Source organism: Bos taurus, chromosome 2 (genome assembly GCF_002263795.3).
Source record: "Bos taurus isolate L1 Dominette 01449 registration number 42190680 breed Hereford chromosome 2, ARS-UCD2.0, whole genome shotgun sequence".
NCBI classification, from domain to species: domain Eukaryota; kingdom Metazoa; phylum Chordata; class Mammalia; order Artiodactyla; family Bovidae; genus Bos; species Bos taurus.
In genome coordinates, this window is record NC_037329.1 from 869,572 (window position 1) to 897,231 (window position 27,660).

General features: G+C 38.6%; 1 protein-coding gene across 6 annotated transcripts in view; it reads right to left on the reverse strand.

Moving 5' to 3' along the window:
* Positions 1-27,660, reverse strand: part of HERC2 (HECT and RLD domain containing E3 ubiquitin protein ligase 2) — a 233,164-nt gene that overhangs the window by 149,805 nt on the left and 55,699 nt on the right. For all 6 annotated transcript variants that reach the window (NM_001206081.2, XM_010801779.4, XM_015474311.3 and 3 more), the window contains 5 exons: positions 27,177-27,428; positions 22,392-22,585; positions 13,895-14,095; positions 10,656-10,884; positions 10,428-10,552 (listed from right to left, as the gene is read on the reverse strand). In NM_001206081.2, coding sequence (NP_001193010.1) covers positions 10,428-10,552; positions 10,656-10,884; positions 13,895-14,095; positions 22,392-22,585; positions 27,177-27,428 — 1,001 coding nt within the window. The remainder of the gene's footprint in view (positions 1-10,427; positions 10,553-10,655; positions 10,885-13,894; positions 14,096-22,391; positions 22,586-27,176; positions 27,429-27,660) is intronic.

The following is a 27,660-nucleotide window of genomic DNA, read 5'->3' on the forward strand; positions in this document are numbered from 1 at the left end:
AACACAACAGTCTGCTCCATCCTGAGAAGTGGCTGGACTAGAATTGTGCCACCCACAATTAAGGTAAGAAGGCGACATGGGTTGGAAAGCTTAAAACTGTGTGTGCTTTTGACCAAATTTTATTACTAAAACTTTTTCATAATCAGTTCAGTTCAGTTGCTCAGTGATGACCAACTCTTTGCGACACCATGGACTGCAGCACACCAGGCCTGCCCGTGTATCACTAACTCCCGAGCTTGTTCAAAATAGTATCCATTGAGTCCGTGATGTCATCCAACCATCTCATCCTCTATCAGCCCATTCTCCTCCTGCCTTCAAACTTTCTAAGTATCAGGGTCTTTTCTAATGATTCAGTTCTTCACATCAAGTGGCCAAATTGTTGGGAGCTTTGGCTTCAGCATCAGTACTTCCAATGAATGTTTAGGACTGATTTCCTTTAGGATGGACTGGTTTGATCTCCTTGTAGTGCAAGGGACTCTCAAAGAGTTATCTGCAACACCACAGTTAAAAAGCATCAATTCATCAGCACTCAGCCTTCATTATGGTCCAAATCTCACATCCATACGTGACTACTGGAAAAACCATAGCTTTCACTAGACAGACCTTTGTCCGCAAAGGGCTGTCTCTGCTTTTTAATATGCTGTCTACGTTTGTCATAGCTTTTCTTCCAAAGAGAAAGCGTCTTTCAATTTCAAGGCTGCAGTGACCATTTGCAGTGATTTTGGAGTCCAAGAAAGTAAAGTCTGTCACTGTTTCCATTGTTTCCCATCTATTTGCCATAAACTGATGGGACTGGATGCCATGATCTTGAATTTCTGAATGTTGAGTTTTAAGCCAGCTTTTCCACTCTCCTCTTTCACTTTCATCAAGAGGCTCTTTAGTTCCTCTTTGCTTTCTTCCATAAGGGTGATGTCATCTGCATCTTTGAGGTTATTGATATTTCTCCCGGCAATCTTGATTTCAGCTTGTGCTTCATCCAGCCCAGCATTTTGCATGATGTACGCTGCATATAAGTTAAATAAGCAAGGTAACAATATGCAGCCTTGACGTACTCCTTTCCCAACTTGGAACCAGTCTACTGTTCCATGTCAGATCTCACTGTTGCTTCTTTTCTTTTTATTTTTTAATTGAAGGATAATTGCTTTACAGAATTTTGCTGTTTTCTGTTAACCGTTGCTTCTTGACCTGCATACAGATTCCTCAGGATGCAGGTAAGGTGGCCTGATATTCCCATCTCTTTAAGAATCTCCCCCAGTTTGTTGTGATCCACATAGACAAAGACTTTAGGCAGTGAATGAAGCACAAGTAGATGTTTTTCTGGAACGTCTTGCTTTTTCTATGATCCAACGAATGTTGGCAACTTCCTCTCTGGTTCCTCTGCATTTTCTAAATCCAGATTGAACATCTGAAAGTTCTTGGTTCATGTACTGTCGAAGACTACCTTGGAGAATTTTGAGCATTACTTTACTAGCATGTGAGGTGAGTGCAATTATGTGTGAGTTTGAACATTCTTTAGCATTGCCTTTCTTTGGGAATGAAATGAAAATTGACCTTTTCCAGTCCTGTGGCCACTGCTGAGTTTTCCAAATTTGCTGGCATTTTGAGTGCAATACTTCAAAAGATCATCATTTAGGATCTGAAATAGCTCAGCTGGAATTCCATCACCTCCACTAGCTTTGTCCTAGTGATGCTTCCTAAGGCCCACTTGACTTCACATTCCAGGATGTATGGCTCTAGGTGAGTGATCACACCATCATGATTATCTGGGTCATTAAGATCTTTTTTGGATAGTTTGTCTATGTATTCTTGCTACCTCTTCTTAATATCTTCTGCTTCTGTTAGGTCCATACCATTTCTGTCCTTTATTTGCCCATCTTTGCATGAACTGTTCCCTTGGTACCTCTAATTTTCTTGAAGAGATATCTAGTCTTTCCCATTCTATTGCTTTCTTCTATTTTTTTGCACTGATCACTTAGGCTTTCTTACCTCTCCTTGCTATTCTTTGGAACTCTGCATTCAGATGGGTGTATCTTTCCTCTTCTCCTTTGCCTTTTGCTTCTCTTCTTTTCTCAGCTATTTGTAAGGCCTCCACAGACAACCACTTTGCCTTTTTTCATTTCTTTTTCTTGGAGATGGCTTTGTTCACCACCTCCTGTACAATGTTACGAACCTCCGTCCATAGTTCTTCAGGAACTCTATCAGAACTAATCCTTTGAGTCTATTTGTCACTTCCCGTGTATAATTCTAAGGGATTTGATTTAGGTCACACCTGAATGGTATAGTGGTTTTCCCTACTTTTTCCAATCTAAGTCTGAAGTTTGCAATAAGGAGTTCATGATCTGAGCCACTCAGCTCCCAGTTTTGTTGTTGCTGACTGTATAGAGCTTCTCCATCTTTGGCTGCAAAGAATATAATCAATCTGATTACAGTGTTGACCATCTAGTGATGTCCATTTGTAGAGTCACCAGTTGTGTTGTTGCAAGAGGGAGTTTGCTATGACCACTATGTTCTCTTGGTAAAACTCTGATAGCCTTTGCCCTGCTTCATTCTGTACTCCAAGGCCAAACATACCTGTTACTCCAGGTATCTCTTGAGGTCCTACTTTTGCATTCCAATCCTCTATGATGAAAAGGACATCTTTTTTTGGTGTTAGTTCTAGAAGATCTGTTGTTTTCCTCTATTTCTTTGCATTGATTGCTGAGGAAGGCTTTCTTATCTCTTCTTGCTATTCTTTGGAACTATCCATTCAGATGCTTATATCTTTCCTTTTCTCCTGTGCTTCTCACTTCTCTTCTTTTCACAGCTATTTGTAAGGCCTCCCCAGACAGCCATCTTGCTTTTTTGCATTTCTTTTCCATGGGGATGGTCTTGATCCCTGTCTCCTGTACAATGTCACGAACCTCATTCCATAGTTCATCAGGCACTCTATCAGATCTAGTCCCTTAAATCTATTTCTCACTTCCACTGTATAATCATAAGGGATTTGATTTAGGTCATATCTGAATGGTCTAGTGGTTTTCCCTACTTTCTTCAATTTCAGTCTGAATTTGGCAATAAGGAGTTCATGATCTGAGCCACAATCAGCTCCCAGTCCTGTTTTTGCTGAATGTATAGAGCTTCTCCATCTTTGGCTGCAAAGAATATAATCAATCTGATTTCAGTTTTGACCATGTGGTGATGTCCATGTGTAGAGTCTTCTCTTGTGTTGTTGGAAGAGGGTGTTTGCTATGACCAGTGCGTTCTCTTGGCAAAATTCTATTAGTCTTTGCCCTGCTTCATTCCGTATTCCAAGGCCAAATCTGCCTGTTACTCCAGGTGTTTCTTGACTTCCTACTTTTGAATTCTAGTCCCCTATAATGAAAAGGACGTCTTTTTTGGGTGTTAGTTCTAAAAGGTCTTGTAGATCTTCATAGAACCGTTCAACTTCAGCTTCTTCAGCGTTACTGGTTGGGGCATAGACTTGGACTACTGTGATATGGAATGGTTTGCCTTGGAAACGAACAGAGATCATTCTGTACTCCTTGGAAGAAAAGTTATGACCATCCTAGATAGCATACTGAAAAGCAGAGACATTACTTTGCCATTACAAAGGTCCGTCTAGTAAAGGCTATGGTATTTCCAGTGGTCATGTATGGATATGAGAGTTGGACTGTGAAAAAAGCTGAGAGCCAAAAAATTGATGCTTTTGAACTGTGGTGGTGGAGAAGACTCTTGAGAGTCCCTTGGACTGCAAGGAGATCCAACCAGTCCATTCTAAAGATCAGCCCTGGGTGTTCTTTGGAAGGACTGATGCTAAAGCTGAAACTCCAGTACTTTGGCCACCTCATGCCAAGAGTTGACTCATTGGAAAAGACTCTGATGCTGGGAGGGATTGGGGGCAGGAGGAGAAGGGGATGACAGAGGATGAGCTGGCTGAACAGCATCACCGACTCAATGGACATGAGTTTGAGTGAACTCCGGGAGATGGTGATGGACAGCGAGGCCTGGCATGCTGCGATTCATGGGGTCGCAAAGTGTCGGACACGACTGAGCAACTGAAATGAAGTGAACTGAACTGAACTAGAAGGTCTTGTAGGTCATCATAGAATCATTCAACTTCATCTTCTTCAGCATTACTAGTCAGGTCATAGACTTGGATTACTGTGATGTTGAATGGTTTGCCTTGGAAATGAACAGAGATCAGTCCATCCTTTTCGAGACTGCACCCAAGTACTGCATTTTGGACTCTTGTTGACTACAAGGGCTACTCCATTTCTTCTAAGAGATTCTTGCCCACAAGAGTAAATATAATGGTCATCTGAGTTAAATTCACCCACGCCAGTCCGCTGATTCCTAAAATGTCGATGTTCACTCTTGCCATCTCCTGTTTGACCTCTTCCAGTCTAACTTGATTCATGGACCTAACATTCCAGGTTCCTATGCAATATTGTTCTTTCCAGCATTGAACTTTACTTCCATCACCAGTCACATCCACCCCTGGGTGTTGTTTTCTCTTTGGCTCCATCTCTTCATTCTTTCTGGAGTTATTTCTCTACTCTTCTCCAGTAGCAGATTGAACATGTACTGACCTGGGAAGTTCATCTTTCACTGTCATATTTTGTTACCTTTTCATACTGTTCATGGGGTTCTCAAGGCAAGAATACTGAAGTAGTTTCCTATTCCCTTCTCCAGTGGACCATGGTTTGTGGACCCATCCAGTGGACCCAATCCATCTTGGGTGGTCCTAGATGGCATGGCTCTTAGTTTCATTAGGTTAGACAAGTTTGTGACCCATGTGATCAGTTTGGTTGAAAGTTAAAGTGAAGTCGCTCAGTCGTGTCCAACTCTTTGCAACCCCGTGGACTGTAGCCTAACACGCTTCTCCATCCATGGGATTTTCCAGGCAAGAGTACTGGAATGGGTTGCCATTTCTTTCTCCAGAGGATCTTCCTGACCCAGGGACTGAACCCGGGTCCGGCATTGTAGGCAGATGCTCTACCGTCTAAGCCACCAGAGATCAGTTTGGTTAGATTTCTGCAATTGTGGTTTTCATTCTGTCTGCCCTCTGATGGATAAGAATAAGAGGCTTTTGGAAGCTTCCTGATGGGAGGGCCTGGCTGTCTAGCTCTGATGGGTGGGGCCATGCTCAGTAAATCTTTAATCCATTTTTCTGTTGATGGGTGGGGCTGTCTTCCTTCCCTGTAGTTTGGTCTGAGGCCAAAACATGGTATGGGTAATGGCAGCCTCCTTCAAAAGGAATTATGCTAGTATGCTGCAGCGCCCAGGACTGTCGCATTCAGTGTGCCTTACCCTGTGCCAGGACTGTTACAGGCAAGTCTGGCTCAGTCTCTGGTGGCGACACTGCTTCTTTCTCCTGGGTCCTGGTGCACAAGGTTTTGTTTGTGCCCTATCCAAGAGCCTGTTTCCCCAGTCCTATGGAAGTTATGTAATCAAATCCCCTGGCCTCCAAAGTCAACTTCCTTCGGGTTCTCAGTCCCTTTGCTGGAATCCCAGGTTGGGAAATCTGTTGTGGGCCCTTGAACTTTTGTAACAGTGCAAGAACGTCTTTGGTGTAATTGTTCTCCAGTTTGTGGGTCGACTGCTCGGTGGCTCTATGGTGAGGCTAATGGTGACCTCCTCAAGAGGACTTATGCTACACACCGTGCCTCCTAGGTCTGCTGCAGCCAGAGCCCCTGTCCCCACGGCAGGCTACTGTTGACCCATGCCTCCACAGGAGACACTCCAACAATCAAAGGCAGGTCTGGCTGTCTCTGTGGGGTCCCTGGGTCCTGGTGTGCACAAAGTTTTGTTTGAGCCCTCTGAGTGTGTCTGGCTGATATGGGGTTTGATTCTAAATGCAACTCCGCCTTTCCTACCATCTTGTTGGGCCTTCTCCTTTGCTGTTGGATGTAGGGTATCTTTTTTTGGTGGGATCCAACAGTCTCCTGTTAATGGTTGTTCAGCAGTGAGTTGCAATTTTGGAGTTCTTGCAGAAGATGAACACACATCCTTCTACTCTGCCATCTTTACCATCTTTTTCCTAATTATCATTTACAACCAATAACTTATAATCTTTAAGAATATAATTAAAAATTACTTATAGTAATGTTGTTGTGCAGTTACTAAGTCATGTCCGACTCTTTCCAACCTATGGACTGCAGCATACCAGGCTTCCCTGTCCAGCACTATTTCCCAGAGTTTGTTCAAATTCATGTCCGTTGAGTTGGTGATGCCATCAACCATCTCATCCTCTGCCGCTCCCTTCTCCTTCTGCCTTCAATCTTTTCCAGCAAGGGAATGTTTTCCAGTGAGTTGCCTCTTCACATCTGGTGGCTGAAGTACTGGAGCTTCAATTTCAGCATCAGGGCTTCCAATTAATAATTCAAGGTTGATTTACTTTAGGACTGACTAGCTTAATCTCCCTGCAGTCCAAGGGACTCTCCAGATTCTTCTCCAACACCACAATTCAAAAGCATTACTTTGGTGTGAAGCCTTCTTTATGATACAACTCTCATATCTGTACGTAACTACCAGAAAAAAAACATAGCTTTGACTAGACAAACCTTTGCTAGCAAAGGGATGTTTCTGCTTTTTAATATGCTATCTAGGTTTGTCACAGCTTTCCTTCCAAAGAGCAAGTATCTTTTTCTTTCATGATTGCAGTCATTGTTTGCAGTGACTTTGGAATCCAAGAAAAAAAGAATCTGTCACTGCTTCCACTCCTTCCTCATCTATTTGCCATGATGTGATGGGACTGGCTTCTTTTTTTGAAAGCTGAGTTTCAAGCCAGCTTTTTCACTCTGATCTTTTACCCTCATCAAGAGGCTCTTTAGTTCCTCTTCACTTTCTGCCATTAAAGTGGTATTATCTGCATATCTGAAGTTGTTGATATTTCTCCTGGCAATCTTGATTCCAGCTTGCACTTCATCCAGCCCGGCATTTTGCATGATGTACTCTGCATATAAGTTAAATAAGCAGGATGACAATATACAGCCTTGATGTTACTCCTTTCCGAATTTGGAACCAGTCCGTTGTTCCTAACTGTTGCTTCTTGATAAAGGTTCTTGATAACCTTCTGCATAAAGGTTTCTGAGGAGACAGGTAAGGTGGTCCGGTATTCCCATCTCTAAGAATTTTCCAGTTTGTTGTGATCCATACAAAGGCTTTCTCATAGTCAATGAAACAGAAGCAGATTTGGGGCGGGGGGGACTTCCTTGCTTTTTCTGTGATCCAATCAACGTTAGCAATTTGCTGTCTGCTTCCTCTGCCTTTTCTAAACCCAGCTAGTATATCTGGAAGTTCTCAGTTCACATACTGTTGAAGCCTCACTTGAAGAATTTTGAGCATAACTGTACTAACATGTGAAATGAGCACAACCATACGATAGTTTGAACATTCTTTGGCACTACCCTTCTTTGGAAGTAGAATTAATATTTATAGTAGTACAACAACAACAACAACAACAAAAAATATTTATAGTAGTAAAAATATCTAAAACCTAAATGGTCAACAATCAGAAATTGTTTTTAAAAAAGGAAACATTAGTCCTTTTCCTTACGACAGACTTCCCCAAAGCCAACAGAACAAATGGACATAGCAGAAAGGTATTCAATATAGATGACATGGCAACCTGATGAGTGAAAAAGATACAAGCCACTAAGACCAATTCTAACATTATAATTACTACTGTTAGTAAATATTTGCATTTTTGAAAGCCTGGAAGACTACACACAAAAAAATATTAACAATGATTAATCCCACATGATGAGGTTTTTTATTTATGCCTTTCTGTAGCTTCAAAGTATTTTTGTCTTAAAACAAATGGCCTTTTGGCTATTTTTTTATGAACCTTAATTATTATCTAAGGATCAGCACCTGTATACTCTATAGCCTCTCTTCCCCTCCCAAGGTTCCACTCTCCAGCAGGAAGCACAAAATCAACATATGCTTACTAAATTAACAGGCTCTAAAAACACTGCTTGAGTCTAGTCCCCATATCACAGCTCCCATCAGGTGAGCTGTTACATTGAGCCACAGGAGACTCAGCAAGAGAAGGAAGCAGCCTAGAATCAACAAACTGCCACTCACTACTTACAATACCTTAGCACCACTATTAACTTCTGTAGTACTTCTGTGTCCATGCCCTAAAATGAAATTTTAAGACAACTTTTTTCACTAGTGAAAAAAACTCACATTTTCTGGCAATACAAGAAAACTTTAAACAGAAAAATTTTCTCTGTCCTATGGCCTTTCTCTCCTCGCTGTGCATGTTGTATTCACATTAGTAAAAGTGAAGTCACTCAGCCGCGTGCAAATCTTTGCAACCCCATGGACTGTAGCTTTCCAGACTCCTATGTCCATGGGATTTTCCAGGCAAGTGTACTGGAATGGGTTACCATTTTCTTCTCCAGGGGATTTTCCCAGCCCAGGGATCGAACCTGGGTCTCCCGCATTGCAGGCAGACACTTTACCGTCTGAGCCACCAGGGAAGCCCCTGTGTATTCACATTGTGCATGAACTAAACCTCCTCATCAGCAGATATACCTGCTCAACCAAAGAGAAACATTCTACCAGGATCAACATGTAATACCTTAAAAGAAAACCCTCCTTCTTGATTTTCTAAGAGGCCATGAGGAGGCTTAGATCTGGACTATGTAAACTGTCAATAATAACATCATTTAATGTACAGCCCTCTATCTCAAAAAACTTATATAACTGTGCCTTGACTTGTAATGGGTGCAATAGTTCTCAGAAATTTCTGAGATGCTGTTCCTGGGGTATAATCCTATATTTGACCTGAATAAAATTTTCTATCCCTTTTTTAGATCCACTGATTTTTTTTGTCGACATCAACATGGCTGACAAAGTTAAAAGAGAGAATGAAAGTAAAGTACACAGCACAGCATCTGAGGGAGAAAAGGCACACAGTGCATCATACTTGCTACTAACATCATTACATGTTGACTGCTTCTAATTTTTTTCAATTTAAGCAAAGTAGGTATATTTTCAAAACATTTTTAATACACTCACATCATCTGATTTTATCAGTTTAAGTTTTTTAATTGAAAACTATTATGACAAGAGCAACAAAAGTAGCTATGAATGACAAATATGCACATGCAAATAAAATTAACACCCCACCCTACTGTTTGACTGCTTCTAATTTTTTTCAATTTAAGCAAAGTAGGTATATTTTCAAAACATTTTTAATACACTCACATCATCCGATTTTATCAGTGTAAGTTTTTAAATTGAAAACTATTATGACAACAAGAGCAACAAAAGTAGCTATGAATGACAAGTATGCACATGCAAATACAAATTAACACCCCACCCTACTCCCAGAATAGCTATAGTCTTTAAAAAAAGACTGACATGCCTCATGTTAATGAGGTCAAGAAAGGGCTAGAACTCGCATACTGGCTGTTTAAATGTGCAATAAATGGCACAATCACGTTGAGAAATTGTATACACTCACCCTAGGATCCAGCAAATTCTAATTCAGAGTGTTTACCCAAAAGAAAAAAACAAGTGTTCACTACAGGACTTGTACACAGCATGATCACAGCAGCTCTAAGAATCAAAAATCATCATATGTCTACCAACAGGAGAATGGATACATCAACAGTGCCATAATCACACACGGAAACACTTCTCACTAGCAAAAATTAATAACGCATCCAGCATATCTGAATCTAAAAATCATTATCAAGGCAAAATAAAGCTAACACAAATCAGTACTTATTGTATGATATCATTTATGTGAAAATCAAAACTGGCAAAAAAATTTCTTTTAATTTTTACTTATTTACTGATTTGGTGTTGGCTGCACTGGTCTTTGTTGCTGTACATGTGCTTTCTCTAGTTGTGACAAGCAGGACTACTCTCCAGTTGCAGTGTGTGGGCTTCTGAGCGCAGTGGCTTCTCTTGTTATGAAGCACACCAGCTTTGGTAGTTATGCCACTCAGTAGTTGGGGTGCCCAGGTTTAGTTATTCCTCTGCATGTGGAATCTTCCTGCACCAGGGATTGAACTCAGGTCCCCTGCATTGGCAGGCAGATTCTTAACCACTGCAAGTCCCTTAACCAATAAAGTCCCCCAAACTGGCCAACATCTTCTGAGAGAGGCAGGAAAAGTATGCTAACTTAACATGCACAAAGGCACTTTCTGGGGTGATGGCAATGATTTATATTATGATTGGGGTACCTGTCAAATTCACTTATTAATAAATAGACACAAAGTGGGTATATTTTATCATACTTAACAACTCAGTTCTTTTAAACTACTAGAAAAGTTTTAATTGCAGAAATATTTAGATGTTACTAAAAGTCTTATGTTTCAAAGTTTTTTTAATTCTGGCAAAGTTTCAATCTCAGCTCACTGGTAACTAAAATTGCTTCCATCAGCTTACACACACACGTGCACACACACATATTCCTAGGACCATACCTGGATTTCTGCAGTAATGGCTGCATTTAAGGCTGATTCTAAGCCTCCATCAGCCATTAAGCTGCCCACGAGAAGATCAATCATGAATCGACGACCTGGACTTATGTTAACTTCATTACCTGAAACTGGAAAAGGGCAAGTGTTTTCGCCAGTGTGTGGTAAGCACCATCCCGTCAGCACTCCTCCTGTGCCAGCCCCACACCACCCCTGTTCCTGGCCCAAGCCCACCTGCACAGGGTAGGAGAGCAGAGAGTGCCCGTGCCCGTTCCTCGGCAGTGGGCAGCAGCACTGACCATCCGCTCTGCAACACAGCCTGGGCAGCCGCCTGCACAGTACTCAACACGCCTGCACTGCTGGCCAGAGCCACCACGGTCTGCTTCAGGCTGTTGAGGAGGACGCTGCCCAGACCTAAACCAAGGAATTCTGGGTCAACCTGGTGACTAATGGCAGCATGCAACTGAAAGGAGAAAAACAATTTTTACTTAGAAGCCCTTAAAATGAATGCTTTTCAAATTTTTATTAAAATAATATCTCAAATTGAGTTTTATTCAAATAGTAAAGGAAAAACTTCCAGTATAGGTATTTTTTTAACTAAAAAATGTTTATCCATAGTAATTGAGAATCTGAGGTAAAGTATTTCCATAAGAGGAATTTTTTAAACCTAACTATAAGTACATATACAGAAAAGCTCAATATCAACAAAGTCATTAAACCCTGTGGAAACAGCACCTCCACCCCACTCTCAACCACCTGTACCATAGAAATAAGGACTATAAAACAATCAAAAAAGTATTAGAAGAGTAGATAGTCAAGCTGAGGGTATATAAAGAAATGCCTCAAGAGCTAAACCAGGACTCACACAGACACATACACAACAGGAGCTAAGGGGTTCTGGGCTCTGAGAGCACACCAAAGCCTTTTGAGACACAGGAAGGCCCACTGAACAGGAGCTGCCTGTCAGTCAGCCAGGACCTGGGGGGCAACACACTACGCACACAAAGCTTTGGGCACAGAGAACCCACAGGAAATCAGAGACTCAGCCTGCCTTACAAGCAGATGTGAAATCAAAGTTATATCAATCTAAGTATGGATATCACAAGTCAAGAATTGAACACTAAAACTCATCTAGAGCCGGAGGAACTCAATGGAACCTCACAGACAAAAGTATAAAACTGCCCTCTGAGGACATGTCCAAAGCTAAGAATAAATCCTAGACATAATATATTAAAATCACAAAACAAGGGCAAAAATCCAATAAGTCACCAAAGGGAAAGACAAATTAGCTACAAAGAAACAACAACTGCACCAGTAATGATTTCTCACTGGCAACAAGGTCAGAAGACAGTAGAAAATCTTCATGGCAACCCACTCCAGTGTTCTTGCCTGGAGAATCCCAGGGACGGGGGAGTCTGATGGGCTGCCGTCTATGGGGTCGCACAGAGTCGGACACGACTGAAGCGACTTAGCAGCAGCAGCAGCTGATAAAACAACATACAACCTAAAAAATTAAGCCTTATTAAATTATCTCAAGAGATGTTGAAGCTAATAAAGTTTTTCAGACGTTATAACTCACAGACCTTAATGAAGAAACTTACTGAAGGAGATATCCAGGAGAGAGGTGATATAAGTAACAATAGCAAAACAAACTGATTTAAAAAAAAAAAAGGACTACATATCAGAGTTAAGTATGACCTCTCAAAATTATAATAATTAATTGAAGGAAAGTTTAAAAATAATTATATTTCACAAATTCTAGGAGGTATTTTCTTTCATGTTTTAACAACCCTAAAATCAGAATATCTTATCTATTGCAATTGGGAGTGTTCTTCTATTAGCTGCACACACACACAAAAAGTCCCTGGAGTCAATGTAACAGACTACCAAATAATTCAAATACTAATGGTGGAAAGAGACATTTAGGTTTAAGGCATCCTATAACCCCTGTATTTTTCAGGAAGAGAAATACTGATTAACTTAACATGTTGGGAAATTCACAAATAGTTAAAATTTTTTCTATAATATGAGTAATGTCCAGAAATCAAAATTTCAAAACTTGGGAACAATTAAAGCGATCTGAAAGGAAAAAATCTGAGAAACTTGACCAAAAGATAATAAAATGATGAACAAACTTACACAAAACATCAGTAATCACAAATATAAAAGATTAAATCCACATATTGAATAAATACTCTCAAACTGAATTCTTTTTACGAATTAAGCTATGTGAGTTAATTTTTTAAGACAGGACTAAAAGACCTTGAAAGACAAAACAAAGCAATGGGAAAACACAGCATTAGGTACATACGCCCTAATGGAACCAAGCCTAGGACCTGTACAAGGTCTTTCTCCACAGCTGTGGCAAAAGCAACGGAGTCACTAAAGACCATGGGAAGCAACAGGAAACAAGGACACCACACCACTGGTGCGCTTGTGAACGAGCTTCTGTAAAAGACTCCTGGGGAAGGGAGGCAATTTCTAACCTTCTGCTAATTCCATGTTGCAATTAAAAGTTACATTCACTTTCCTGCTTTTTGAAAGCCAAGACAAAAAGGGGAGAGAACAAAAAGGGGACATGAAGGGTCACATAGAAACCCTCACATTATAAAGGAGGAAAATTATTTTGCTCAGAAATATTGTTCTCTTGACATTAAGTCATAGGCGTTTTATTACAAAGAAAAACATGATCAAAGATTTTAGTTACAGTTTTACTTTTTAAAAAAGTTAAGGAAAAAAACTTTGTAGCTTTATTTTTTTATTGAAGGATAATTGCTCTACAGAATTGTGCTGTTTTCTGTCAAACCTCAACATGAATCAGCCACAGGTATACACATATCCCCTCCCTTTTGAACCTCCCTCCCATCTCCCGCCCCATCCCACCCCTCTAGGTTGATACAGAGCCCCTGTTTGAGTCTCCTGAGACACACAGCAAATTCCCAGCAAATTCCCCTTGGCTATCTATTTTACATATGGTAACGTTAAGTGTAGCTTTTCTTACACTGGCATTTATCCTTAACGTCTCCTGTGAGGAAGTGGAGGTACTACTGGAGGAAGCAGAACTTCCGGAATGAAGTTCTCCTCTCAGGCCAGAGAAGAGACTGGCAACCACATCCAGCTGATCATCTACTGTCATACCCAGTTACATCTTTACATACAGTAACCATAAATTCAAGACTGACTGTCTGATGAATGCCAACAAGCTGAATTCAGCCGTAATAACACAATCAATATATATATTCTTACCTGCATGCAGAGACTGACTTACAGGATAAACACAAAATAACCAGATTGATTTTTTTAAGCCTCATAAACATTATACTCCCTCACAATCTTACTTTAAGACACTTCAAAATTTTCAATAGTAGTTCATTTAACAGGCTAAACCCCATGCCCTGTAATATGCATAAACATCATTATAAATACCTAAGACACTTATGTAATGGGGAAAAGGAAAGAAAAAGCATTAATACCTGAAGTCGTAGAAGATTGAGTGTTGCCACAGTCATACACTCTTTCTCTTGAGGTGGGGGCCAGTCAGCAGTGCCATCCATCCCCTCACTCACTTGCCGAAGTAGGAGATCTAACTGCTCAAAAGTCATTGAGCAGATGTCCACCACAAAAGGGACACGAAGGCCAATGGACCACTCAGAACAGGAAGACCAAGCAAAACTCTATGGAAGAAACACAAGAACCTAAAATGAATCTACACAATCAGTTATCAGCCTGTTCCACAAGAGATTCACCATTAGGAATGACAAAGATGCCCTAAATTACTACTTTTTCATCCCTCTAACTGTCCCAAAGGCGCAAGCATTTTCAGTTATCTAATTCACATACTAACAGCTTCCAATTTCCTCTCAATTCAGTACTCCATCTTGTTTTCAAAACTCTGTTTGCTACCAAAATTAAGCAACTGAGTAAAACTGAAAACTAAAATCTATTCAAATAACCCCAAAGAAGTCAGGAAACAATAAAGGAACAAAAAGAAGAAAGCAAACAAAAAAATTAATAAATGACAGACAAGGGTCTGAACATAAAAACAGAAAGAGAGAGATCATCAGGATACAGCAAAACCAAAACCTAACTATACAGTATCTATAAGAAATTTACCTTAAATATCAAGATAAAAGGTGGCTTAGTAAAGGGATGGGGAGTGGCTTTAGGAACCTGGAATCTTAGGTTCATGCATCAAGGTAAATTAGAAGTGATCAAGCAGGAAATGGCAAGAGTGAACACAGGCATTTTAGGAATCAGAAAACTAAAATGGATGAGAATGAGTGAATTCAATTCAATGACCATGTGGAAAGAATCCCTTAGAAGAAATGGAGTAGGCCTCACAGTCAACCAAAGAGTCTGAAATGCAGTACCTGGGTGGAATCTCAAAAGCAACAAAATGATCTCAGTTGGTTTCTAAGGCAAACCTATTCAACATCCCAGTCATTCAAATCTATGCCCCAACCACTAATGCCGAAGAAGCTGAAGTTGAATGGTTCCATAAAGTTCCACAAGACCTTCTAGAACACCAAAAAAGAAAAAAAAAAAAAGATGTCCTTTTCATCATAGAAAATTGGAATGCAAAAGCTGGAAGTCAACAGATACCTGGAACAATAGGCACATTTGGCCTTGGAGTATTAAAATGAAGCAGGGCAAAGGCTAACAGACTTCTGTCAAGAGAACACACTAGTCAAAGCAAACACCCTCTTCCAACAACACAAGAGATGACTTCAAACATGGACATCACCATGTCAGGTCAATACTGAAACAAAATTGATCATATCCTTTGCACCTCACGATGGAAAATCTCTGCAGTCAGAAAAAACCAGACCTGGACCTGACTGTGATTCAGATCATGAGCTCCTGATTGCAAAATTCAGGCTTAAACTGAAGAATGTAGGGAAAATGCCATTCAGGCACGACCTAAATCAAATCCATTACAATCGTACGGTAGATGTGACAAATAGCTTCAAGAGATTAGAGCTGGTAGGAAGAGTGCCTGAAGAACTATGGACAGAGGTTTATAACGTTGTATAGGAGGCACTGATCAAAATCATCCCAAAAGAAATCCAAGGAGGTAAAGTGCATGTGTGAGGGGTCGTTACAAATAGCTGAGGAAAGAGAAGCAAAAATCAAAGGAGAAAGAGAAAGATATATCCAACTGAATGCAGAGTTCTAGACAATAGTAAGGATAGATATGAAAGCATTCTTACATGAACAATGTAAAGAAATATAGGAAAACAGTAGAATAGGATAGGAAAGATCAGAGATCTCTTCAAGACATTTGGAGATAATCAAGGGAATATTTAATGCAAAGATGGACACAGTAAAGGATAGAAAGCATAAGGATTAAATAGAAGCAGAGAGTTTAAGAAGAGGTGAGAAGAATACGCAAAAGTATATAAGAAAGGTCTTAATGACATGGATAACCATGATTATGGTCATTCACCCAGAGGAGAACATCCTGAAGCTGAAGTCAAGTGGGCCTAAGGAAACATTACTACCAACAAAGCTAGTGAAGGTGATGGTATTCTAGCTGTTTAAAATCCTAAATGATGATGCTGTTAAAGTGCTACACTCAATATGTCAGCAAGTATGGAAAACTCAGCAATGGCCACAGAACTGGAAAAGGTCAGTTTTCATTCCAATCCCAAAGAAAGGCAATACCAAAGAATGTTCAAACTACCATACAATTGTGCTTATTTCACATTCCAGCAAGATAATGATCAAAATTCTTCAAGCATGGCTTCAAGAGTACATGAACTGAAAACTTCCAGATGTAGTTACTGGGTTTAGAAAAGGAAGAGGGACCAGAGATCGAACTGCCAACATTTGTTGGATCATAGAAAAAGCAAGGGAATTCCAGAAAACATCTACTTTTGCTTCACTGACTACGCTAAACCCTGACTGTGTGGGTCACACCATTCACAACAAACTAGAAAATTCTTAAAGAGATGGGAATATACCTGTTTCCTGAGAAACCCTTATGCAGGTCAAGAAGCAACAGTTAGAACTGGACATGAACAATGGACTGGTTCCAAATTTGGAAAGGAGTATGTCAAGCCTGTATACTGTCACCCTATTTAACTTACATGCAGAGTACATCATGCAAAATGTGGGCTGAATGAATCACAAACTAGATTCAAGATTGCCGGGAGAAATATCAAGAACTTCAAATATGCAGATGATACCATTCTAACAGTAGAAACAGAACAGGAATTAAAGAACCTCTTGAAAAAGGTCAAAGAGGAGAATGAAAAAAAATGGCTTAAAACTCAATATTCAATAAACTAAGATCATCGAATCTGGTCCCATTACTTCATGGCAAAGAGATGGGGAAAAAAGAAAAAAAGGAACAGGAACAGATTTTATTTTCTTGGCTCCAAAATCACTGGGGGCAGTAACTGCAGCCATGAAATTCAAAGATGCTTGTTCCTTGGAAGAAAAGCCATAAGAAACCTAGGCAGCATATTAAAAAGCAAAGACGTCACTTTGCTTCAAAGGGTCATATAGTCAAAGCTATGGTTTTTCCAGTAGTCATGTATGGATGCGAGAGTTGGACTATAAAGAAAGCTGAGTGCTGAAGAATTTGATGCTTTTGAACTGTGGTGCTGTAGAAGACTCTTGAGAATCCTTGAACTGCAAGGAGATCAAACCAGTCAACCTTAAAGGACATCAGTCCTTAACATTCACTGGAAGAACTGATGCTGAAGATGAAGCTCTAATACTCTGGCCACCTGATGTGATGAGCCAACTCACTGGAAAAGACCCTGATGCTGGGAAAGATTGAGGGCAGAAGAAATGGTGACAGAGGATGAGATGGTTGGATGGCATCACCGACTCAATGGACATGAGTTTGAGCAAACTGTGGGAGACACTGAAGGACAGGGGAGCCTGATGTGCTGCAGTCCATGAAGTCACAAAGAGTTGGACAGGACTTGGCCACTAAACAATAAAACAACAATCCTCTTTGATCCACCTCCTACAGTAATTTAAGTAAAAAAAAATGGGATTTAATTAAACTTAAAAGCTTTTATCAGCAATTATTCAGTCACTACAGCATGTCCAACTCTTTGGCAATTCCACAGACTGTAGCCCACCATGCTCCCCTGGCCATAGGATTTCCCAAGCAAGAATACTGCAATGGGGTGCCATTTCCTTCTGCAGGGGATCTTCTGAGCCAGGGATGAATCCACATCTCCTGCTTTGGCAAGTGGATTCTTTACCACTGAGCCACCAGGGAAGCCCCATGCATAGCAAGGAAACTCTGAACAAGGTGAAGACAACCCCCAGAATGGCAGGAAAAAGTTATTGCAAATGTAACAACTGACAAAGGATTAATTTCTAAAATATACAAGCAGTTCATGTAGCTCAACAGCAGAAAAACAAATACCCCAATCAAAAAACGGGCAGAAGACCTAAACATTTCTCAAAAGAAGACGTATAGATGGCTAAAAAACACACGCAAAGATGATCAACATCACTCATAATTATTAGAGAAATGCACATCAAAATTACAATGAGGTATCACCTCACACCAGCCAGAATGGCCATCAGCAAAAAAAAATCTACAAACAATAAATGAGTGTGGAAAAAAACCATCTTGCACTGCTGGTGGGCATATAAACTGATACAGCCACTCTAAAGAACAGTATGGTGATTCCTTTAAAAACTAGGAATAAAACTACCATATAGTCCAGTAATTCCCACTACTGGGCATATACCCTAAGAAACCATAACTGAAAAAGGCACATGTACCCCAATGTTCATCACAGCACTATTTATAATAGCCAGGACCTGGAAGCAACCTAGATGTCCATCAACAGAGGAATGGATAAAGAAGTTGTGGTACATGTATACAATGGAGTATTACTCAGCCATAAAAAGGAACACATATGAGTCAGTTCTAGTGAGGTGGATGAACCTAGAGCCTGTTGTACAGAGTGAAGTAAGTCAGAAAGAGAAAAGCAAATATTGTGTGTTAATGCATATATATGTAAAATCTAGAAAACTGATACTGATAAACCTATTTTCACGCAGGAATAGAGATGCAGACATAGAGAAGACTTGTGGACACAGCAGGGGAAGTAGAGGTGGGACGAACTGAGAGAGCAGCAGTGAAACATATACACTACCATATGCAAAATAGATAGCTAATGGGAAGTTGCTCTATGACACAGGGAGCTCAACACAGTGTTCTGTGATAACCTAGAGGGGTGGGGGGTGGTGTTGGGAGGGAGGACAAGAGGGACAGACATGTATATACTTATGGTTGATTCATGTTGTACAACAGAAGCCAATACAATATTGTAAAGCAATTATCTCTGTAGCTCAGACGGTAAAGAACCTGCCTGCAATGCAGGAGACCCAAATTGAATTCCTGGATTGGGAAGATCCTCTGGAGAAGGGAATGGCAACCCACTCCAGTATTCTTGCCTGGAAAATTCTATGGACAGAGGAGCCTGGAAAGCTACAGTCCGCAAAGCAAAGAGTTGGACACAACTGAGCAACTAACATTCCACTCCAGATTATCCTCAAATTGAAAATAAATGTTTTAAAAAGATATAGATTTAACAAAACAGGATTTATATGCTGAAAACCCTGATAAATGAAATCAACAAAAATGCAAATAAACATTTAAACATAATATTTTAATAGACTAGAAACCTCAATGTAGCAAAAATGTCAATTCTTCACAAACTGGTAATAGGCTGAACACAATCTCTACCAAAACCTAAGCAAGGTATTTCTGCAAACACAGACATGATTATTCTAAATTTTAATGGATAGGCAGAGGAACTAAAATATAGACTTCTTAAATTTTTTTCAAACAAGGCTGGAAGAGTTATAATACACAATTACTAAGAAAATTAAAATGGAGTACCTACATTAAAAAAGAAACTTCAGAGCAAGGAAAAACAAGGATCAAGTGGGGCACTGAAAAACAACCGAAAGGTCAATTCACCAAGACAACCAAACATTCAAAATGTGTATGTATCAAACAAAAATTTCAAAATACATAGAACAAAATTGATAGATTTATCCTAAAATGCCAATGAAATCTCAAGGTATCCCAAATAACCAAAGGAATCTTGAAAAGGAATAACCAAGTTGGGAAAAGATTAATTCCTAATTCAAAACTTAACAAAAAACTACATTAATCAAAACAGTGTGGTCTGGTACAAAGTCAGATTCAAAGACCAATGAAGCAGACTACAGTAAACATTGCCTATATGGTCAAATGATATTCGACACGTGCCAAGACTATTCAGTGGGGAAAGAACAAAGGTTTTTCTATAAACAGTGCTGGGAAAACTGCAGAAGAATCCATTTGATCCTTATCTTACATCATATATGAAACAATGGATCAAAGACCATAAAACATAAGACTTCAAACTATGAAACTATTAGAAGACTGGAAAATCTACATGATCATGTATTTCTTGGATATGTATATGACACTGAAAGCAGTGAAAACAGAAGAAAAATTAAAACTTTTGTGCATCAAAGAACATTATCAACAGAATAAAAAGAAAACCATAGAATGATGGAAAAACAGTTGTAAATCATCTTCCTGATAAGGGATTAATAACCACAATATATCAAGAACTGCTACAACTTAAAAAAGAAATCTAATTCAAATATGGGCAAAGAACTTGAATACATTTCTCCAAAAAAGATATACAAATGGTCAATAAGCACTGACCATTTCATTAGGGAAGTGCAAATCAAAACCACAGTGTGATACCACTTCATACTCACTGTGATGGCCTTTAAACAAAAAAAGAAACAAAGAAAATAACCAGTTGACAAGAATGTGGAAAACATGAAACCCTTGTGCATAACTAGGGGAGTGTAAAAATCATGCAGCTGTTGTAGAAAAACAGTAAGGTAGTGTCTCAAAAATTTAAACATAGTTACCATAATGATCCAGCAATTCCAGTCCTAGATATATACTGAAAAAAACTGAAAAGCAGGGACTCACACAGAAATTTCTACACTAATATCTGCTTTTCTTTTTGGTCACCACAGGCAGGATCTTAGTTCCCTGTCCAGGGATCACACCCACACCCACTTCAGTAGAAGGCCCTATAGCTACATTATTCACAACAGCCAGAGACAAACAACCCATGTGTTCACTGAAGGAGGAATGGATAAACAAAATGTGGGAGATACACACACATGAATGTTATCAAACCTTTAGAAAATAAAATTCTGATACATGCTACAACATACATCAATCCTGAACACATCATAATCAAATATGAAATAACCCAGACATAAAAGATCAAATTTTATGTGGTTCTATATATATGAGATACCTCAAACAGGCAAATTCAGAGAGTAAATTTCAGGTCACCAGGGGAGGAGAAATGGAGTTATTGTTTAATGGGTACAGAGTTTCTGTATGAGATGATGAAAAAGTTCTGAAGATGAACAGTAGTGATGGTAACACAACACTGGAGATATACTTAATGCCACTGTATGGTTTACCATAAATTTTTAATGATCAAAAGCACTAATATAAAAAAAACCTGATAGAACCAAAAAGAGAAATTAACAAATCCACAATTATTCTTAGAGATACCCAGAAACATTTGTCCTTGTTGACAGAACAAGCAAACAGAAAATCAGCAAGGATCTAGAAAAACTGAGTAATACTATCAATGAACTAGATCTAACTGACATTTACAGAACACTTCAACAATGGTGAAACACGTCAACAGCAAAATAGACACTGTTTTTAAGCACATATGCAGACCATTCACAAACAGAACACATTCTAAGATAAAAAAAACAAATCAAGAAATGAAATCATACAGAGTTTCTTCACTAACCACAATGGTTAACTAAATAATCAGTAACAAAGATAAAGAATGATCTCCAAAAATTTTGAAACTAAACAACACACTTAATCCATAGGGCAAAGAGCAATTCTCAAAAGAAATCAGAGCCAAACAAAAATGAAAATATATCAAGATTTGTAGATCCAACTGAAGCACTACTTAAGAGCAAAAATTATAGTATCAAGTGCTTACATACTACAAAAGAAAATGTCTAAAAATCAACCACCTAAGCTTTCTCCTAAACAAACTAAGAAAACAGTAAAGTGACACCAAAGCAAACCAAAAGGGGAAAAGGGACAAGAGGAGAAACCGATGAAACTGAAAGCAAAAGAACAAGGGGAAATTTAATGAAACTAAAAGCTAGTTCTTTGAAAAGATGAAAAAAATGGGTAAACCTATAACAAAACTGGCAAAGAGAAAAGGCACAAATTACTCATGTCAGGACTGAACGAAGATATCACTGCAGACCCAAAAACTTCAAAAGGTCAGTAAGAAAACGCTAGTAAAGAAAATGCTACACACAGAAACTGGGTAACTTAGACAGAATGGAGCAATACCTTGAGTATCATAAACCATCAACACTCACCGAAGAGGAAATAATCTGAGCAATTCCAGATTAAAAAATTGAATTTGTGGTTAAAAATCTTTGGAGAAAGAAATCTCTAGGGTCATATAAATTCATAGGAAAACATTAAAAAAGAAATGACACTAATTCTACTTAACCCATTCCAGAAAACAGAACAGGACAGAACACTTGCCGATGCCATGAGGCCAGTTTCACCCTGATGAAAAGGCAAGAAAGTGTTGTTTAAGAAAGCCACAAACTAGTATCTCTGAAGAGGACTGACAGGAAAACTCTCAACAGTGTATTAGCAAATCAAATCCAACAATATAAAAAAAGAAGACCAAGTGGAGATTATCTCAAAAACACAAGGTTCACCCAGTATTAGAAAATCAATGCATTCCACTATATTAAACAGACTAAAGGAAAACATGATCACATCATTTGAGAAGAAAAAGCATTTGACAAAGGACTACACATACAAGTCAACTATGTTTCTACATACTACCAACAAATGACAGGAAATTAAAAATTCTATCAAATACCAAGCTATCTACTTTGTACCTGGGCAGGTCCACAGGCAATCCCGACTATATGTTTGGTATCCAGTCCAGGCAGCGCAGAGGGTTCCGGCTTGGTCACACGCAATGTGTCAAAGTGCTGACATTGGTCATTGCTCCCCCAGCTGTGGACCTCACTGTCCTCAGTCAAGGCCAGGCAGTGGGTAGACCCTGCAGCCACATCAATCACCTTCTTCCCTGGGGGCAAAGGAGGATGCAGATATAGCTTTATATCTATGACTTGTGTTGCAATGAAGATATTTACTCTAAGACACTCAGGTCAGAAGGCATTTAATGTAATTGCTTTAATATTATTCACAATTTACCTGCTTTACATACATTATTAAAACTTCCGCTGTGTTTTACTAGCTACAATCTATTAAGACCTATAGCCTACAAATAAAATAATACTGTGAAATGAAAAGGATCTATTCATTTTCCTCATCCTTGTTCAAAAAAGACACCTGTACTTTGAATTAACTAGAGATCATATTTTCTTATCCCAATGTATAACCATGCAAAGTGTACTCCTCTTTAAAAGACTATGTTTTTGGAACAGTTATAGGTTCACAGTGAAACTGAGGAGAAGGCACATATCTGCGATATATTACTGATCCCAATGGACACTAAGCCTCTCCCCATTATTAATGAGTCATTTTTTTACACACAGACATCCAGTTCTTCTGACATCATTTGTTGAACTGACAATCTTTGCTCCACTGTATTGCCTTTACTCCTCTGCCAAGGATCGGTTAACTATATTTATGTAGATCTATTTCCAAGCTCTCTCTTCTTCTCTCCTTTTCTTGTCATCATACTTTGTGTTTAGTCACTTAGTCGTGTCTGACTCTTTGCAACCCTTTGGACTTTACCCTGCCAGACTCCTCTGTCATGGGATTTTTCATGCAAGAATGCTGGAGTGGGTTGCCATCCTTCAACCCACTCCACTGGATCCTTCCACTGGATCCTTCCAACAGGGATCAAACATGCATCTCATGGCTCTTCTGCACTGCAGGTAGACTCTTTACCTGCTGAGCCATCAGGAAAGCCCATAAAGATCATATTTTAGCCAATACCAAACTGTTCTGATCACTGCAGCTTTACAGTTAAGTCTTGAAGTTGGACAGTATCAGTCTTACAATTTGCTCTTCTCCTTTAATACTGTGTTGGCTATTTTGCCTTTCGATATAAACTTTAGACTCGGTTTGTTGATATTCAGAAAATAACTTTCTGGGATTTTGATTGGAATTGCATTAAATCTATAAAACAAGTTGGAAAGAACTGACATCTTAACAATATTCAGTGCTTCTATCAATGAACTTAGAATATCTTTCCATTTAGTTATTTGATTTCATTCATCAGTTTTCCTCATACAGATCTCATATATATATATAGAGAGAGAGATAGATAGATATAGATATAGACAGATAGATTTATATATATATAGATTTATATATATCTATATATAGATTTATACTTATGTATTTCGTTCTTAGGTTGCTACTGCAAACGGCATTGTATATCTAATTTCAAATTCTACTTGTTAGTTGCCAGTATGTAAGAAAGAAATTAACTTTGGCATATTAACCTTGTATGTCACAACCTTGTTAGTCAGGAGGGTTTTGGGTCAATTCTTCCAAATTTTCAACATAAACAATCAAGTTATCTGTGAACAAAGTTTTATTTATTCCTTCTCAATCTGTATAGCTTTTATTTCCTTTTCTTGTTTTATTGCATTAGCTAAACTTCCAGTAATAATTTGGACAGAAAACGATGAAATGGAACATCCTTTCTCCATGACAACGCCCAACCAGATGTCGTACAACCAATGCATCACAAGTTGAACAAACTGGGTTATGAAGTTTTGCCTCACCTGCCATATTCACCTGACCTCTCGCCATCCAACTACCACTTCTTCAAGCATGCCAACAACTTTTGCAGGGAAAACACTTCCTCAACCAGCAGGAGGCAGAAAATGCTTTCCAAGAGTTCGTTGAATCCCAAAGCATAGATTTTTAAGCTACAGGAATACACAAACTTATTTCTCATTAGCGAAAATTGTTGATTACTATGGTTCCTATTTTGATTAATAAAAATGTGTTTGAACCTAGTTATAATGATTTAAAATTCATGGTCGGAAACCACAATTATGATTGCATGAACCTAATAGTCTTTATCACGTTGAGGAAGTTTCCTCTATTCCTAATTTATTAAGTTTTTTTTTTAAATCATGAATGGGTATTGAAATTTTGTCAAAAGCTTTTTTTGCACTTATTGATAGGATCATGTGATTTTTCTTCTTTCATCTGTCAACTTGATGGATTAACTGATTTAACACTGAACCAGCCTTTCATATGTCTTGAGTTCATACATATACTTATTATTATATATTTTTTTCTTTATATGTCACCCATCAATGGACACTACAGTTAGATACATGTCTTAGCTATTGTAAATAATGCTGCAATAAACATGGGGATGCAGATTTTTTTTTGAGTTAGTGTCTTTGATATCCAGAAGTAGAACTGCTGGCAGTTCTATTTTTATTTTTTGAGGAACCTCCATACTGTTTTCCAGAGTGGCTCCACCAGTTTACAGTCCCACCAATGGTGCACAAAGTTTCCCTTATCTCTACATCCTTGCCAGCTCTTATTATTTCTTGTCTTTTGATAACAGACATTCTAAGAGGTAAGAGGTGATATCTCAATGTTTTGAAATTATTTCATTGACGATTAGTGATGTTGAACATCTTTTCACGTACCTGCTAGCCATAATACGTTTTCTTTGGAAAAATGACTATTCAGATCATTTTTTTTTTTTTTGCTCTTGAGTTATATGAGATTTATATATTTTGAATATTAACTCCTTATCAAATATATGACTTACAAATATTTCCGGCCATTTCATAGTTTGCCGTTTCATTTCTTTGATGGTTTCCTTTGCTAGGCAGAAAGATTATTGATTTTAGATCTCTCTTCTTATATATTTGAAGCTATAAATTTCCATCTAAGCTTTCGCTGTATGCCACAAATTTTTAAAAGTTGTATTTTCATTTAGTTTAAAATATTTTAAAGTTTCTCTTGAGATGTCTTCATTGACCTATGTTTTATCTGGAAGTAAACTATTTTATCTCTATGTATTTGGGGATTTTCCAGCTAACTTTCTGTTACTGATTTCTGGTTAATTCCATTGTAGTCTGAGAGGAGACACTGATTTCTCTTCTTTTAAATTGTTAAGGTGTGTTTTATGGCCTGGTCTATCTTGGTGACAGTCAAAGTACACTGTTTATTTAGAAAGTTTTCTAAAACAAAATCTGTTTTTTATTTTTCCCCAAAGTTAAAAGATATAAATATAAAATATATTTTTCTATTTAATAGTGTTAGCAAAGTATTATAATTTTGCCTATTAGTATATTTAACATGACACAAACATGTTATGTCATGTTAAGAGGTCATGCTTAACATGAGGCCATGCTTTCAGACGTATCAACATACAAAAAAATTCAGCTGAAAAAACTCTACTACAGTGAAGAAGACAATTCTATCCTAAGAGCCTCTCCTAAGAACAAATGACTATATCAACAATCACCTATACTTACTATACTCTCATAGTAAGCTATCCCTGTATCTAACTAATGTGGCTGAGGAACTTGATTTCATCTAGTAAATGAAGGGAATATAAACACAAAGGCAAATAAAATTCAAATACAGCTCCTTAGTAAACAACCAACCTTATTAACTCTAGAACTTACCTCAGACACTTAGAAAATAATAAACACCATGTGAACACACAAAACTTCTAATCACCAAAGTATTAACATGTTTTAAAATAAAAATGATGGGGAAATGAACTGGCAAGTCCCACTTAAAATTCTCACTTCTAAACTCAAAGCAAAAACATAAAGATGAATCCAGGTAAGTAACCCAACAAACTGTATCCCTTATGCCAAATGCAGCACAAGGCCTGTTTCTGTGAATCAAAGTGTACTGGAACACAGGTCCATTTGTTTTCCTATTGTCTATGACTGCTTTAAGGTTACAATAGCAAGGCTGAGTAGTTAGGACAGACGGCATAAGGTCCTCAAACCTAAAATCATACAGAGAGCCTGATCCAAAAAAAAACAGCCTGCCCACCTTATGTAGTGTAGCAACAGAGCACTACAGGTCCCACTTGATACATTTATCACCACCCTCTCCCATACTTCAGAAGGTATTTGCAAAGCACAGCTACATGCGTTGGCTCTCATTCCTCCCATCTACTGAGAATGCATACTGGACACCTTGAAACCAAAAAAAGAGGATTCATCCATCAAGCATCAGTTCAAACAAGACCACTCCAGGCTGACCGAATCCTATCTCCCTTTGTGCTACATACATATCCATAGTCTTAGCAAGATCTACAGTATAACTACAGATGACCTCACCAAACAGAAGCTAATCTCACCAAGGCCAATTTAATGAGTAATGAAATGAGTACTTGCCCCCCGATCCCATACACACACACAAAAAAAACTCTCCAATAAAATAGAAAAAAACAACAAAAAACAACTCTCCAAAATTGGAAAAATTTAAAGTTTCAAATTAAATTTGCTGAGAATAATTCTAGGTCACTTTTTAATACCGACAAACCACGTTCCATTTATTATCTGTATCTATTAAAATGTGGGTAAAAGCTTCTAATTTCATGGGTCATTCACAGAATGTCATGTAAAGGAAAATACCTGCAAACTTTAAAAGATTACTGAAGAAAACTTCTCAAATGGTTTTAAAAGTTTACATTTTGCACTCACCTTGCAATCCTTCCAAGAGTTTGGGATAACGAACATGTTCCTCTGTTCCATGCCCAAGTCTCTGGTTGTCACCCTTTCCCCATGAATAAACTTGGCCGTCTTTTGTCAAGGCAACAGAAAACTGGCTTCCACATCGGACTTTGACAACATCCAAGTCTTGCAGCTTTTCAATCAGCTTTGGCGTTTTGCAGCCATCACTGCCACCTCTGCCCAGCTTCCCATAGTCGCCATCTCCCCAGGACCACACCTGACCTAAAAAGCACAAACTATCTAAGTAAAAATAGCTGTACATCTAAATAAGCCTTTTAAATGTCTGAAAATAATCCATATAGCCAAAAGCACACAAAAATCTAGATCACTAATGTATACAGTTGACACAAATGAAATCTAGTTTCTATTTCAGGTTGTTATAGAAGCAATTAAGAAATGGAGAGACTTCCCTGGTAGTTAAGAATCTACTTGCCAATGCAGGGGACAGAGTTCA